Source organism: Bison bison, unplaced genomic scaffold (genome assembly GCF_000754665.1).
Source record: "Bison bison bison isolate TAMUID 2011002044 unplaced genomic scaffold, Bison_UMD1.0 scf7180017864295, whole genome shotgun sequence".
In the NCBI taxonomy this organism is placed as follows: Eukaryota; Metazoa; Chordata; class Mammalia; order Artiodactyla; family Bovidae; genus Bison; species Bison bison.
In genome coordinates, this window is record NW_011494867.1 from 7,098,875 (window position 1) to 7,112,493 (window position 13,619).

Here is a 13,619-nt window from a genome sequence, read left to right on the forward strand (position 1 = left end):
AAGAGCTGTGTCAGCTCGCTTTAGCTCTGTTAGGGGGCATAGTGGTGATCAGAGAAAGTCACTGTGCTCTTTATCAAGAAGACTTTGATCATAGTCAAAGGAGGTTTCTTTCAGAGGCTCACCCTGATTCAGTGGGGGTGAGATAAAAAAGAAGGGAAGACTTAAGGATGACACTAAGTCTTGAGCCTGAGAAACTCTTACAATTAAAGACATTGGATTAAGGACAGAGATTTTTAAATCTAGAAGGAATCTTAAAGGAATGGATAGAAGGTTTTTAAACAACATAGTTGTTTTTTGTTTATGTTGTTTTGAAAAATTGTAACATATTAAGTTATAGTTTATGCGCGATAAAATTTACCCATTTTAAGTGAATAATTCAGTTATTTTTAAGTAGATGCACAGTTCTGCAACCACCACTGCAATCCCAAACTTCAGAACATTTTCATCACTCTATAAAGATCTCTTGTGCCCATCTTTAGTCGTTCCTTATTATCACCCCCAACTCGCTCTGATGGTTTGTAAAGATCATTATTTCATTTTTCTTTTGCAGGATGGCATAGTAAATCCAACAGTAAGAAAAGATTTGAAAACTGTACCGAAATTCTACTGTTGTCCAATTGAAGGATGCCCTAGAGGCCCTGACAGACCATTTTCTCAATTTTCTCTTGTAAAACAGGTATTTTACTTGTCTTAACTATATACTTCTCTAGGGATGAAATGCAGATGTCATAAACCCAATGTATTGTAATTACTTGCCAATCATACAAGAGAATTGAGCAGAAAGCTGCTTATAAGGACAGACACCCAAGTCTCTCACTTGGGGAAAAATGAGTGGGTGTGAGCAAAGGCTGGCTGGTTCTCGGGGGGAAGATGTCCAGAGTGGATTTGGAGAGAAGACCAGGTCAGCAAAGTATGATAAATTGGGTGTGCTTCCAGATCTCTGGTGTGAATCTTTCAAGGTCAGAGGAGCAGAGGCATAGGGAGATGTTCTCCCAGGGAGGAAGAAACTGTAGGAAAAGAATTTCAGAAGCAGCTCCTCTAGAGAGGAGCGAGGGACCCAGTCAGTGGGGAAGGTGGTGATTCTGGACTGGAAGACACTGAAACACTTCCCTGAGGGTTTGCTGGAGGGGGTCCTGAGAACAGCACTCCAAGACTTGTTCTGCTTGCAGCACTTATTTGTAAATCAGAAGTAGGGGTGGATACCATGGATTGTTTCCAAAACAGTCTCAACTTTTCACAAAGATGAGGCATATGTTAAAGGGCAGCTGCCCTGCTTTTACATTCTTTTGATTTGCACTGCTATATTTTGTCATGTAAAATCATTGTTATTTTATGTTGATGACTTTTGAAAGGTTTTGAGCAGTTGCAGATTTTCACTTGGGTCCTTTTGTGTTCTTCCTAGCACTTTATGAAAATGCATGCTGAAAAGAAGCATAAATGTAGTAAGTGCAGCAATTCGTATGGCACCGAGTGGGACTTGAAAAGACATGCAGAGGATTGTGGCAAGACCTTCCAGTGCACGTGTGGGTGTCCCTATGCCAGCCGGACTGCGTTACAGTCCCACATCTACCGAACTGGCCATGAGATCCCTGCAGAACACAGGTAAGGGGGGAGGGGGGTGGGGTGGCCCAAAAGCCAGCAGCTGTGGGGAGAGCTTCAGGCGAAACTTCCTGGAGAGCCGTTAGGCTGAGGAGAGAGGAGGAATGGTAGAGAAAAGATGAGACATGAAGAAGGGACCTTTTGGAAATGGCAGCAGTACTAGTAAATAACCCACATCTACTTGACCCAGTTGTGCTCCTTACGCATTCACCAACTCCTTTTAAAGGTCCCTTATTATTCCGAATTGAAAACTTACTGGGATTTCTTTTTTTTTTTAAGATTTCTGTATTTATTTGTGGCTGATCTGGGTCTTGATGGCTTCGTGGGCTTCCTCCAGTTGCAGTGCGCGGGGGCTGCCCTTGTGTGCGATGCCAGGGCTTCTCACTGGAGGCTTCCCTTGCTGCGGCGCACAGGCTGCAGTAGTTACGGCACAGGCATTCAGTAGTTGCGGTGCACGGCTTGGTTGGTCTGCCAGAGGCAGGATCTACTCGGACCAGGGATCAAATCTGTGTCACTTGCATTGAAGGTGGATTCTTGACCACTGGACTACCAGGGAAGTGCCTATTGAGTTTTCAGTTCTTCCAAAACTTTCATCGTTTTCTATTAGAGGGATACTGGATTGTTGAAGAGTTGTTTAAATCATGAAATCGCTTCATTTGAAAGGTCAAATTTATATTTGGATTAATAGCTCCCTATTTTAGACATGATAATCACTGCATTGTATAATATGTTAGCTTCCTGATGCTTGCGGATCTAAGCTGAGTTCTAGTGCTTAGAGCTTTACCCAAAGGTGTGCTTCCTCCTTTCCTGTTGGCATGTTTCTGAACTTCTGTGTAATGGGCCAGGTTACAAACGGGATTTCTTTTCACCGGGCTGAATCTGACCCCTGCTGTAGATGTGAGACATAGAGCTTATAAGTGAAGATACAGTGCCAGGGTTGATGAAGAAAGCCGCAGTTTAAAATCACTTTTCTCTTTTTCACTCTGTCGTCGTTTTCAGGGATCCACCTAGTAAGAAAAGGAAAATGGAAGGCTGCCTGCACAGCCAGAAGCTGTCCAGGAAGACCGTTGAATCGCTGAGCAAGCAGCCGATTCCACGGCCAGACGCTCCACAACTAGAGACTTCAGAAATAAAGCTGGTGGCTTCCTTTGAAGACTCTTGCAGCTCTAATGCCAAACAACAGACTCTTCCAGCAGCTCCAAGGTACCCTCAGAAGTTGCTTTTACCAAAGCCCAAAGTGGCTTTGGTTAAACTCCCCGTCATGCAGTTTTCTCCTGTGCCTGTCTTTGTGCCTACAGCCGACTCCTCGGCCCAGCCTGTGGTGTTGGGTGTCGACCATCAGGGCTCTGCCCCCGGTGCCGTGCACTTACTGCCCTTGTCCATTGGAACCCTGATCCTCAGCCTGGATTCGGAAGCCTGCGCTCTCAAGGAGAGCCTCCCTCTTTCAAAAGTTGTAAATCCTGTTGCTGTTGAGCCAATTAGCACAGGTATTCAAGTGAACTTGGGTAAAAGTCCATTTAGCCCGTTACAAGAACTCGGAAACACATGTCAGAAGAACAGCATTTCTTCCATCAATGTGCAGACAGACCTGTCCTACACCACACCGCAGTTCATGCCGACTGCACAGTGGGCCAGCCCTGACTCCTCTGTGTCGTCCTGTTCGCAAACTGATTTGACATTTGGTTCCCAGGTTTCCCTTCCCATTAGTGTTCAAACTCAGACTTTTTTGCCCAGTTCTAAGGTAACCTCATCCATCGCTGCTCAAACTGATGCATTTATAGATGCCAGTTTCCAGCCAGGTGGGATCTCCAGAGAAACTCAGACCAGCGGAATGCAAAGTCCAGCAGATGACCGAGTACAGATGGACCAAGCTGTAATGTGTGGAGACATTTTTGAAAGTGTCCATTCATCATATGGTGTGTCCACAGACAATATTATAAGCAGCAGCTTAGTAGCAGAGTCTGTAACTCATGACTTGTTACCTCAGAACCACGCTAAAACTTTAACTCAAGATATTGAGAAATCCACACCAATAATAAACTTCAGTGCACCAAACAGTATGCTTTCGTCACAGAACATGACAGATAATCAGACCCAAACCATGGATTTACTAAGTGATCTAGAAAACATCTTGTCAAGTAACCTACCTGGTCAGACGCTGGACAATCGTAGTCTTTTGTCTGACACAAATACTGGACCTGACACCCAGCTCCCATCTGGCCCAACCCAGAATCCTGCAATTGATTTTGATATCGAAGAGTTCTTTTCAGCCTCAAATATACAGACACAAACCGAGGAGAGTGAACTTAGCACCATGACCACTGAGCCAGTCTTGGAGTCACTGGACATAGAAACCCAAACTGACTTCTTCCTTGCAGACCCTTCTGCCCAGGCCTACAGTTGTAGGGGGAATTCGAGCTTCTTAGGCCTTGAGATGTTTGACACGCAGACACAGACAGACCTGAACTTCTTTTTAGACAGTAGCCCTCGTCTGCCACTGGGAAGTATCCTGAAACACTCCAGCTTTTCCATGAGTACTGATTCATCTGACACAGAGACCCAGACTGACGGAATCTCCACTGCTAAAAACCTGCCTGCCCTGGAAAGCAAAGTTCAGTTGAACAGTGCCGAAACACAGACCATGAACTCTGGCTTTGAAACTTTGGGGAGCTTATTCTTCACCAGCAATGAAACTCAGACAGCAATGGATGACTTTCTTCTGGCCGACCTGGCCTGGAACACGATGGAATCTCAGTTCAGCTCTGTTGAAACCCAAACGTGTGCAGAACTACACCCAGTCTCCAACTTCTGAAAGCGGAGTCCACATGGGGGATGGATTCACAGTTCCCTTCTGGATTTAGAAGATGAAGAACAGGGACAACAGTATTAACTCTATTGAATGTAGTTGACGATACAGTTACTTCGATTCTTTGAGGTTCTTTGCCTTTTTGTACTTGTAAACATGAAACTTGTGTAAAAATTTGTGAGTGTATTATAAAGTGTAAGATGTTGATCTGAACATGATTGTTTTTGTGTTGCCGACATTTGCCCTTTCAGTGTAGTCTTCCCTTTTTTAAAAAAAAATGTATTTCACACCTTTAAAACCCATCTTGCCATTTAGCTGAAGCCAAGCTCATCAGGACTTAGGGTGCAAACCTCAGATCTTCAAAACATGTTCATCAAAGCATGACTGACTTAAATTTCACCTAAAATACTCTTACCAGTGCTTGTTAAGAGAGTCCTATTCCCTGATAACGTGTAAAGAAGTCTGACGCTGCTCCGTCAGATTTAAACAGCAACAGCTTCGCCTGCTTTGACATCTTACTCTTCCCTAATTTGAAGACACAAAGGAAAACTACTGTTGTCTTTAGCTTCTGAGACAATTTGCTTATAGCCAATGCCATCCCTCTACGTGAACTGTTACTGGTAGGAACGTAAGTGTATAGTACTTTGCTCACAAGACATGTTGCTGTACAATTATTGCTTAAAGTAGTAGCGGCAAGCACTTAGTGTAAATAGTGATCCTTTCAGTCTAAGTGACAGTAAGTCACCCCAACTATGGAAACGCTGGGCTGTAGAATCACACCTGTTAGCTCGTCCTGGAGTGTGTCCTACAAGCCATCCCTCCTGCACCCTACCGAAGGCCAGGGTGGTGCTCCAGAGCTGCTCAAGGTGCACCCCACCCGCTGAGTCTGAGTTTTGTCGCTCTAAATGTTAAAAAAACAATAAAAATAGTAATGTAGGGAGAAAAGGATATTCCCTGTTACATTTCAGTACTTTTCATAAGCTTGCTAGGGCAAGAGTGCAATCAACTACTAAAGTGAGTCTTTTCATCCACCTCTCATTTTTTTCCTTGAATGAGGAAACACATTGGTCTAGCAAGAATAGTGTTTGTGCCTTGAGGATAGCAAGTCTAGAATAGATCCATCTAAAATACGGCATTCTGCATTATGTTGCTTTGTTTGTTTAGAGAGGGTAATACTGAACGGTCTTCAGAGAAAATGAGGTGAAGATCCAGCACTTCAAGAACATAATATGTTTTGAGATGGCTGAACAGTCAGGTACACTTGGAGGGTTTTTTGTATTTAGAAGATCCTGAGTTCTTGATTGTTGGCCAGCTTTCAGGCAAGTAAAAATGCAGTCTGTACATTTTTCTAAGTTTACCCAAAAAAATGCTCTTTTCCTTATGTGGCACATGCTTTATGCTGCTGAAGACTAAACCCTCAAAATACAACCTAAGGAAGGAACTAATAATTCATTAGAGAAAATCATTGGTGTTGCTACTGATTCCTATCCCATAGAAGAATTGGTGGTAATGGATAAATAACATGTCCTGGGCAGATGAACTCAACCTGGTAGATTAAAGTTTGCTTGGGTCACAGTTGCCTATGAATGTGGGTTTCAAAACAAACATAAATAAATAAAGCCTTAACTTAGTATTTCATTATGTTTTAGAATCATCACTGCCTTAACGTTTCAAACATCTATTTCAGTTCTCCTAGTAAGGAGAAGTGCATGTTTGTTTTGGCTTTTTGTAAATATATATGCAGTGATCTATGGCTTTAAAAAAAAAAAATCTGTGTGTCTGTGACAATGTTTGTTAATTCAGCCAACTGAATTATTTACAGAAAATTGAGCATGTAATAGTTCATGTACCAGTAAGAACTGTCCCCCACCCAAACCTTAGTTCCCTGAATTGTTCTAAGATTATTTGTAAAAGCTGAAAACTCAGTGATTAAAGAGAAGTGAGAATTCTACCTTTTGTGTGAATTCTTCAACGTACTCATAATGTGACTTTGTTGCCTTAACTCTTCACAAATTCATCCTCCTCTGAAAGTCACATGATGAAATGACTGTGCCTAGTTATTTCCATTACCTTTGTTCATGAAAATATGCTAACAGTTTTCCCGGTAGAAAAGAGAAAGACATTCCATTACCAAAGCTGCTATTTTGATGTAAAGTTTTTATTTTGATAAAAACTACCATAAGTTTTTGGAAAATTTTTTCAAAGGAAATTACCCATTTTTTTTCATCCAAATGTCACCATTTCATAATGGGGTGTCTTTTATCTTTGTAAGTAATGTGGTTCTAGCTTAAGAGCAAATATGTGAGGGTAAAGCTATATGAGTAGTTCTTTGCTCAGTCACCAGCTGTAGGAAAGCCAAATCAGTGTGTTCGATTAGAGATAAAGGGAAATAAAAGAAGAAATTTTTTAGACTTACCTGAAAGATGCAAAGTTCGAAGCTACTTTTGATTGGAAGAAAACATTGTTTCAGTCTAGTTGTGAAGTTGAATTGTTTTAATAGTGGTAACTGACAGGGTGGTTTTTCATGTAATCCTTTATGATCTCAGTTTTAGAATGCTTATCTTAGTTCCAGTCCAAACTTAACCTAATACTGACACTGAAGAGCGCTTACTACTTGAATATTTATTTTTTGTTATTTATTTTTTTGTGTGTAATAAAGTTTTATTAAAGTATAAAGGACATAGAGAAAGCTTCTGACATAGACATCAGAAGGGGGTAGAAAGAGTACCCCTACTTGAATATTTAAAGTAATGCTTCTCAGATTTGTCTTCAGAAGGCTCTTAAACAAAGACTGGGAGGAATGTGTAACTTAGAAGCATTTAGGAATGATTCCTTTGGTTCAGTTCAGTTCAGTCGCTCAGTCGTGTCCGACTCTTTGTGACTCCATGAAACGCAGCATGCCAGGCCTCCCTGTCCATCACCATCTCCCAGAGTCCACCCAAACCCATGTCCATTGAGTCGGTGATGCCTTTGGAGTCTCAAATATTGTTTTATATCTCATATATGTGTGTGTGCTTATCTTACATACATTAAAGTGTCACTGATTAGATCTGACACTAGGAAAGGACACAGTCTTTTGACTTACTGGTTACTCCCAACACCTAAAAGCCTTAAAACACATGAATGTTAATTAGTTTTTTCAGCAAGATGTAGGCTAATCTAATGTTCTTGATAGTCAAGAAGATAGTCCTTTAAATACCACTGTTTTGCAGTGCCTAAATCCAAAGTTTCTCACAGTTGTGTGAACTGTATTTACTAGACTACATATCCATCAACAGAGGCAGACTAAAGAGCAAATGGAAAGGACTCAGGTTGTTGGTGTCCTCAAATTAACACATTTGGGCTCTTTATTTTAAAACATGCATGTGTGGGGACTTGCCTGGTGATCCAGTGGTTAAGAATCCCCCTGACAGTGCCATGGACACAGGTTTGATCCCTGGTCCAGGAAGATCACACATGCTGCACGGCTAAGCCCATGTGCCACAACTACTGAGCCTGTGCTCCACAGTAAGAGAAGCCACTGCAGTGAGAAGCCCACATGCGGTAAAGGAGACCCAGTGCTGCCAAAAAGAATAAGTAAATAATACATTTTTAAAAATAGGATAAAATATGCATGTTTGAAAGGAGCAAATGAGGGAATAAGAGTATTGTCTATAATACACGGGAAGAGTGCCGGTATTCATTCAGTTCCTTCAACTTGAGGGAGAAACATGTAAATCTATATATTGCCTTACTAATTAATAAGCACATTTGTAACTTTGTTCTAAATCCACAAAATCAGAAATAGCAAAGATTGTCACATGAGAAACTCATTATCAAGGCCCTTCCATTAACTTGGTTCCTTCACCACCTAGCAAGTTAATATTACAGGACATAAAGACTACAAAGAAGAAACAACAGGATTTATAACTTTTAGTTTATCATTGAAACAGTCAAATATTTCAGAAAATAAAAAAATATTTTTTAAAAATTTATCTCCATAAATTCTGAAAGATGTATATATTACCTATGTGAACAAAGACTTTTTTTTTTTTTTTAGCCTAAAGAAGTGAGATTAGCATAGTATGTGTCAATAAGACCTTGTTCCAAGCTTGGCATCTTCTCACTGCTTTTCTTTTTTTTTTTCAAATCTTCTTGCAGCTTTTTACTCTGTTTTCTGATGATCCACTGCTTTTTCCTTGTCCCGGGTGAAATATTTGGTTTTATGATTGCATCTCAAAAATGTTGCTGCTTAGGGCTGAATTTGAAACTGATACTTCTCCTACTTTATCTTCTTTTTCCTGTGCTGTAATGAGAAATTTAGTGACTTCAGAAAATGTAGAGCTTGTGCTGCAATAAAAATTTGGCAGAAGTCAGTGCATCTGAGTTAACTTACCACGAAAGGATATCTAACCTTAAAATGCTCCTTAAAGACTTCCCTATTTAAAAAGTGAGCTCTCAAAACTTAAGATTTTATAGTTTGCTTTTTGAGAAGCCATCCAAACTTTGGCAAATGATATTTTAGGAACTGTTTATATTGTCTTAGTTCAGTTTGTGGTAATAGTTTTTGTTTAGCTATATTTGAGAGTCTAGTACTTATTAATGAGTTGTAGGCTGGTATCTTTTTTTTTTTTTTTTTCACCTTTTCTTTTGGTAAGATATGGTATATTTTAGAACCGTTTAAATCCCGTTTCTCTGATGACATATGTGTCTAAGGAGTAAGTTTTCAGATTTCAAGTTCTCCCATTAGCTACTATAATGGTATCTCCCTAACATTCCATTTTCCTGGGATTACATTAGAAAAGTCCATCATGAGGATTTGGTGAATGGCCACAAAACAGCCCGAGCAGAGTCATGAACAATATCGGGACCAGTGGTTTTTATCTTGTTAGTTAGATTTCTACTTCTCTTCAGAGCACATGCAGATGTTAAATGAAATTGCTAACAGTTCTTTCACATTTTACAGTAAATAGTCCTAACCCTCCTGTGTTGCTGGAAATAAGGCTACTTTATGTTATATCTTCAAGTTAGCACTCCTCAAGTTTAAGTAAGTGAGAAATTGTTTCATTTTAAGATACATAGGGAAGCAAGGCTTGTAGTTTGAGCCAAATGGGAGGAAAAAAGCCATTTTCACATATATAAAGTATCAATTTTCCAGTGGCTATTAAGGAGGGTCATACATACTGGGCTGCCTCTCAGTATTCACACTGATTTAGTGCAGTGAATGTGAGGAGAGTACTGGTTGAAAAGTAGAGAATTCTGAATTATGCCATTAAATGTAAACACATCAATTTAGCATCTTAGAATTTTCTTGAAAACCTTGCCAAAATAATGCACATTCTCCTAAAGAGAATCAGATTATGCCTACAGCTGTCCCTGGCTCTGACTAAATGAGCCCTACTGTTAACTCTGAGAGAAACGGTCCCAGAGAAAAGCAGGCCTGGAGGGAAATGGAGCAGGTGCCCCCAGGAGGCCCTGAGGGACCAGGTCAAAGCCAAGAGCACTCGTGCTGCCCAGGATGAGGCAGGCGGAACTAATCCCACTTGCCCTTTGCCTCTGTGCCAAGGCTTCTGCTCACTCTGGAGCAGAAAGCAGAGCTGTCAGAGAAGCTGCAAACAGGTATTGGATTCTAGATGATTAATTCCCTAAAGCACCTATTCTCACCTGGGCCCTTGTGGCACTTGGCAATGTCTAAAGACATTCTTGATTGTCACAACTGTGAGGGGACCATTGGCATCTAGTGCACAGAGGCCAGAAATGCTGCTGTTTCCCTTTATGCACAAAACAACCCCACACAAAGAACTACTCATCCCTAATGCCAGTAGTGCCAAGGTTGAAAAGTCCTGCCCAAGGGATAGGGCCGGTTGGTGAGGTGGAACTTTAAGCATTGCTGTGGATGCAATGCTTATTTCCAAAGATGCTCGGCCACTGAAATCTTTAAGAAGTGTGTATATTGTAGTGTGATCCCTGGCCTAGGAAGATCCCAGATGCCTCGGGGCAACTAAGCCCATGCGCCACAACTACTGAGCCCGTGTGCAGCAACTACTGAAGCACACCCACCCTAGAGCCCGTGCTCTTCAACAAAAGAAGCCACAGCAATGAGAAGCCCCTACTTGCCGCAACTAGAGAAAGTCCGCACCCAGCAACGAAGACCCAGCATGGTCTAAAATAAAATAAAGCTTGTATGCTGTTTAGAAAGGATGTATTAGAAAAGTTGAGTTCTGGTGGGTGCTTAGTTATATCTCTTTGCAACCCCACGGACTGTAGGCTCCTCTGTCCATGGGATTTCCCAGGCAAGAACACTGGAGTGGGTTGCCATTTCCTCCTCCAGGGGATCTACCCAGGGAGCGAGCCCACATCTCTTGCATCTCCTGCATTAAGGAGGGTTCTTTACCACTGAGCCACCTGGGTCTTACGTAAAAAAAAAAAAAGTCTCTTTTAGGACTTCTACTGTAAGCAACTTTTGAAATGTAGAAATTGAAATTCACTTAGATTTTACACTACAAGAGCCAGCATCCAGAGTCAATCTGATCACAAATCTGACAGAAAGAACTGTTCACATTTTGAGTGTCTAGTAATGTTTACTCGGAGAAGGCAATGGCACCCGACTCCAGTACTCTTGCCTGGAAAACCCATGGATGGAGGAGCCTGGTAGGCTGCAGTCCATGAGGTCGCTAAGAGTCGGACACAACTGAGTGACTTCACTTTGACTTTTCACTTTCATGCATTGGAGAAGGAAATGGCAACCCACTCCAGTATTCTTGCCTGGAGAATCCCAGGGACGGGGGAGCCTGGTGGGCTGTCGTCTCTGGGGTCGCACAGAGTCGGAGATGACTGAAGCAACTTAGCAGTAGCAGCAGTGATGTTTACAGGCAAGTTAACTTCACTAAAATGACAGAATCAGGAAGTACCTTAGGTATTAATTCCCTCAATTTTTCCCCCTGACCAGGAATCGAACCTGAATCCCCTGCACTGGAAGCACAGGGTCTTAACCACTGGAACATCAGGGAAGTCCCTAACCCCTCATTTTATAGGACAGAGTCAATTTAAAAATGTCTAGTTTTCAGCTCCTAGGGAAAAAAAAGATGATGGTGCTAGTTTTAGTTATTGAGTTACTTTAGACTGTGTTCAGGAAGATATACAATAGCTTTGATCTGCTAGATTAAACTTGAGAAGTAAATTTTTTGCTGTAACACCTCAGGATGACACAACATCAGTCTGAGAGACATGGCATAAGTCTGGAGAGCAATCATGTTTAGACTGCTGCGGTGGAAATTCAGGCAAAACAGGATGAGAAGAAGGGCCAGGCAATGAAGATGGCCCATGAACTGATGGACAGGCATCCCAACCAAGGACCCCCAAGTTGACAAGTTAGGGAGGTGAGCTTTTTAAAGAGTCCACGTGACAACTGGCCATGCCCACAGGATTTCTAAATGATTCTGAACAGCCAGGCATTCATTAAAGGGAAATGATCCAGCTATCTGTATTTGATCCGATCACGACATTCTGGAAAACCACAAATCTCTGTGAGCGTTTTACATACATTACCTCCTCGTCTTCACCACATCCTGTGTCTGAAATTATTCCCATCTAACAGGAAGGAAAGACATTCCGAAGTCCTCCTTCCTTGCCCTACACGATTCTTTCCACCCAGCACTCCAGCTATTTCTTCACCTTGGAGATAAGTTGGCACCTTCAGATGCCCAAGCTGCACACCTGAACCCAAACTCTGTTGATGAGTTTCTTCTTGGGTCACAGGAGAAAATGAGCCCTGAGCCTCATGAATTTGCTCAGGATAAAAGGAGGCAATACCCAGAAGAAGCTCTCAACACTTAGAATAGTGCCTTGCCAATTCAAGTGGAATTACTGTGTCACGTGATGGGTTAGTGGTACTCGGGTCAGAGTTTAGCCTGGGCCTCAAGGGCACGGCACAGAACCTCTCCTGGCTCCAGGGCCGCAGTTAGCCTGGCAGACAGTGGGTGAGTGTTGCCTGTGGTATCAGCAAACTCCCTTGTCTGCGCACAGCCACGGGAGCCCCTGTTTCTTCCTCATCTGGCTTCTCAGGAGCCCCTGAACTGCAGCACCAAGGCTGCACTTGAACCCAAGCCCAGACACCCCAAAAAGTCCCAGGTGTGAGGACTCCAATTGTGCAGCTCAGCCTGCTTGGCCAGCCAGGGGAGCCTGCATAGAGATGGGCTGGGGCTCCAGCACTTAGGAGAGGGAGAGATTGAAAGCAAAGTAGATCTAGTCCAGACTAAAAAGAACAAAGCTAAAAATGAGAGGAAGTCTCCTCGAGTAGCCAAAGCTCGCCATACTTGTCCAAACATTGCCGGGTCTTATTCTGACTTAATCTTCCCCTCGCCCTTGTCCCCCCATCACTGTCAGATCTACACTCTCCCAGGTGTCCAATCCCTCCGGCCCGGCACTTGCTCAGCAGCGCTCCCAGAACTCAGTGTGGCCTCCCCTAGGAGGTGAGGCTCTGCAGAGGAGCCCTGTGTTGGGAGTAGCCACACTTCCACTCGGTGATTTTTTAAATTTCCAGAAAAATAGGAGTTTGGAAAGTTTTACTAATGATACAAATTAACAGAATAAAAGATGAAACACAGAGCCCTCCATGTTTGGCTTGAGAATCGATCCCTGGGTCTGGAAGATCCCCTGGAGCAGGGAATGGCAACCCACTCTAGTATTCTCGCTGGAGAATTCCACGGACAGAAGAGCCTGGCAGGCTACAGTTCAGGGGGTGGCAAAGAGTTGGACACAACTGAGCGACTAACAACAACACATAAGAACCAAAACTTAATTTGAGGTCATCACCTGGAGGTAGGAAGAGGGTGATTGGGACTGAATTATAACATGTTGACTCCTTAAAATGGAAGGATTTTTGTTACTGGCCTAGATTTTTGTTATTGCATTCTAGTAAACATTTAGCATTTATCTAGATAGACTAGGATATCAAAGACCAGTTTGAACGTCCTGATTTAATCTGACTAAAAACTGGGACAAGGCCTAAAGTGACTTTGTCCAGAGAAGCAAGCCAAACTTCCTCGGCCAACACAAATAAGATACCAGAGGGACTTTATCAGGTATTTGAATAATTACCTAAAGAAATAGACGCTTTCATAATTTAAAAAAAAACTAGTTGATTAAAAAAAATTTTTAAGATACTAAAACCAACACGGGGTGGCAAAGAGTCGAACATGACTGAACAACAACAAACCTTTAACTAAATCTCAAT

General features: G+C 42.2%; 1 protein-coding gene across 1 annotated transcript; it reads left to right on the top strand.

Annotated features, from left to right (window-relative positions):
• On the top strand, window positions 1-6,356 carry ATMIN (ATM interactor). The gene is made up of 3 exons (XM_010850790.1): window positions 1-676; window positions 1,403-1,602; window positions 2,599-6,356. Exons 1-3 carry the CDS (start codon window positions 395-397, stop codon window positions 4,409-4,411), a joined length of 2,295 nt encoding a protein of 764 aa, XP_010849092.1. The 5' UTR covers window positions 1-394; the 3' UTR covers window positions 4,412-6,356.
• Window positions 6,357-13,619: the final 7,263 nt, after the last annotated feature.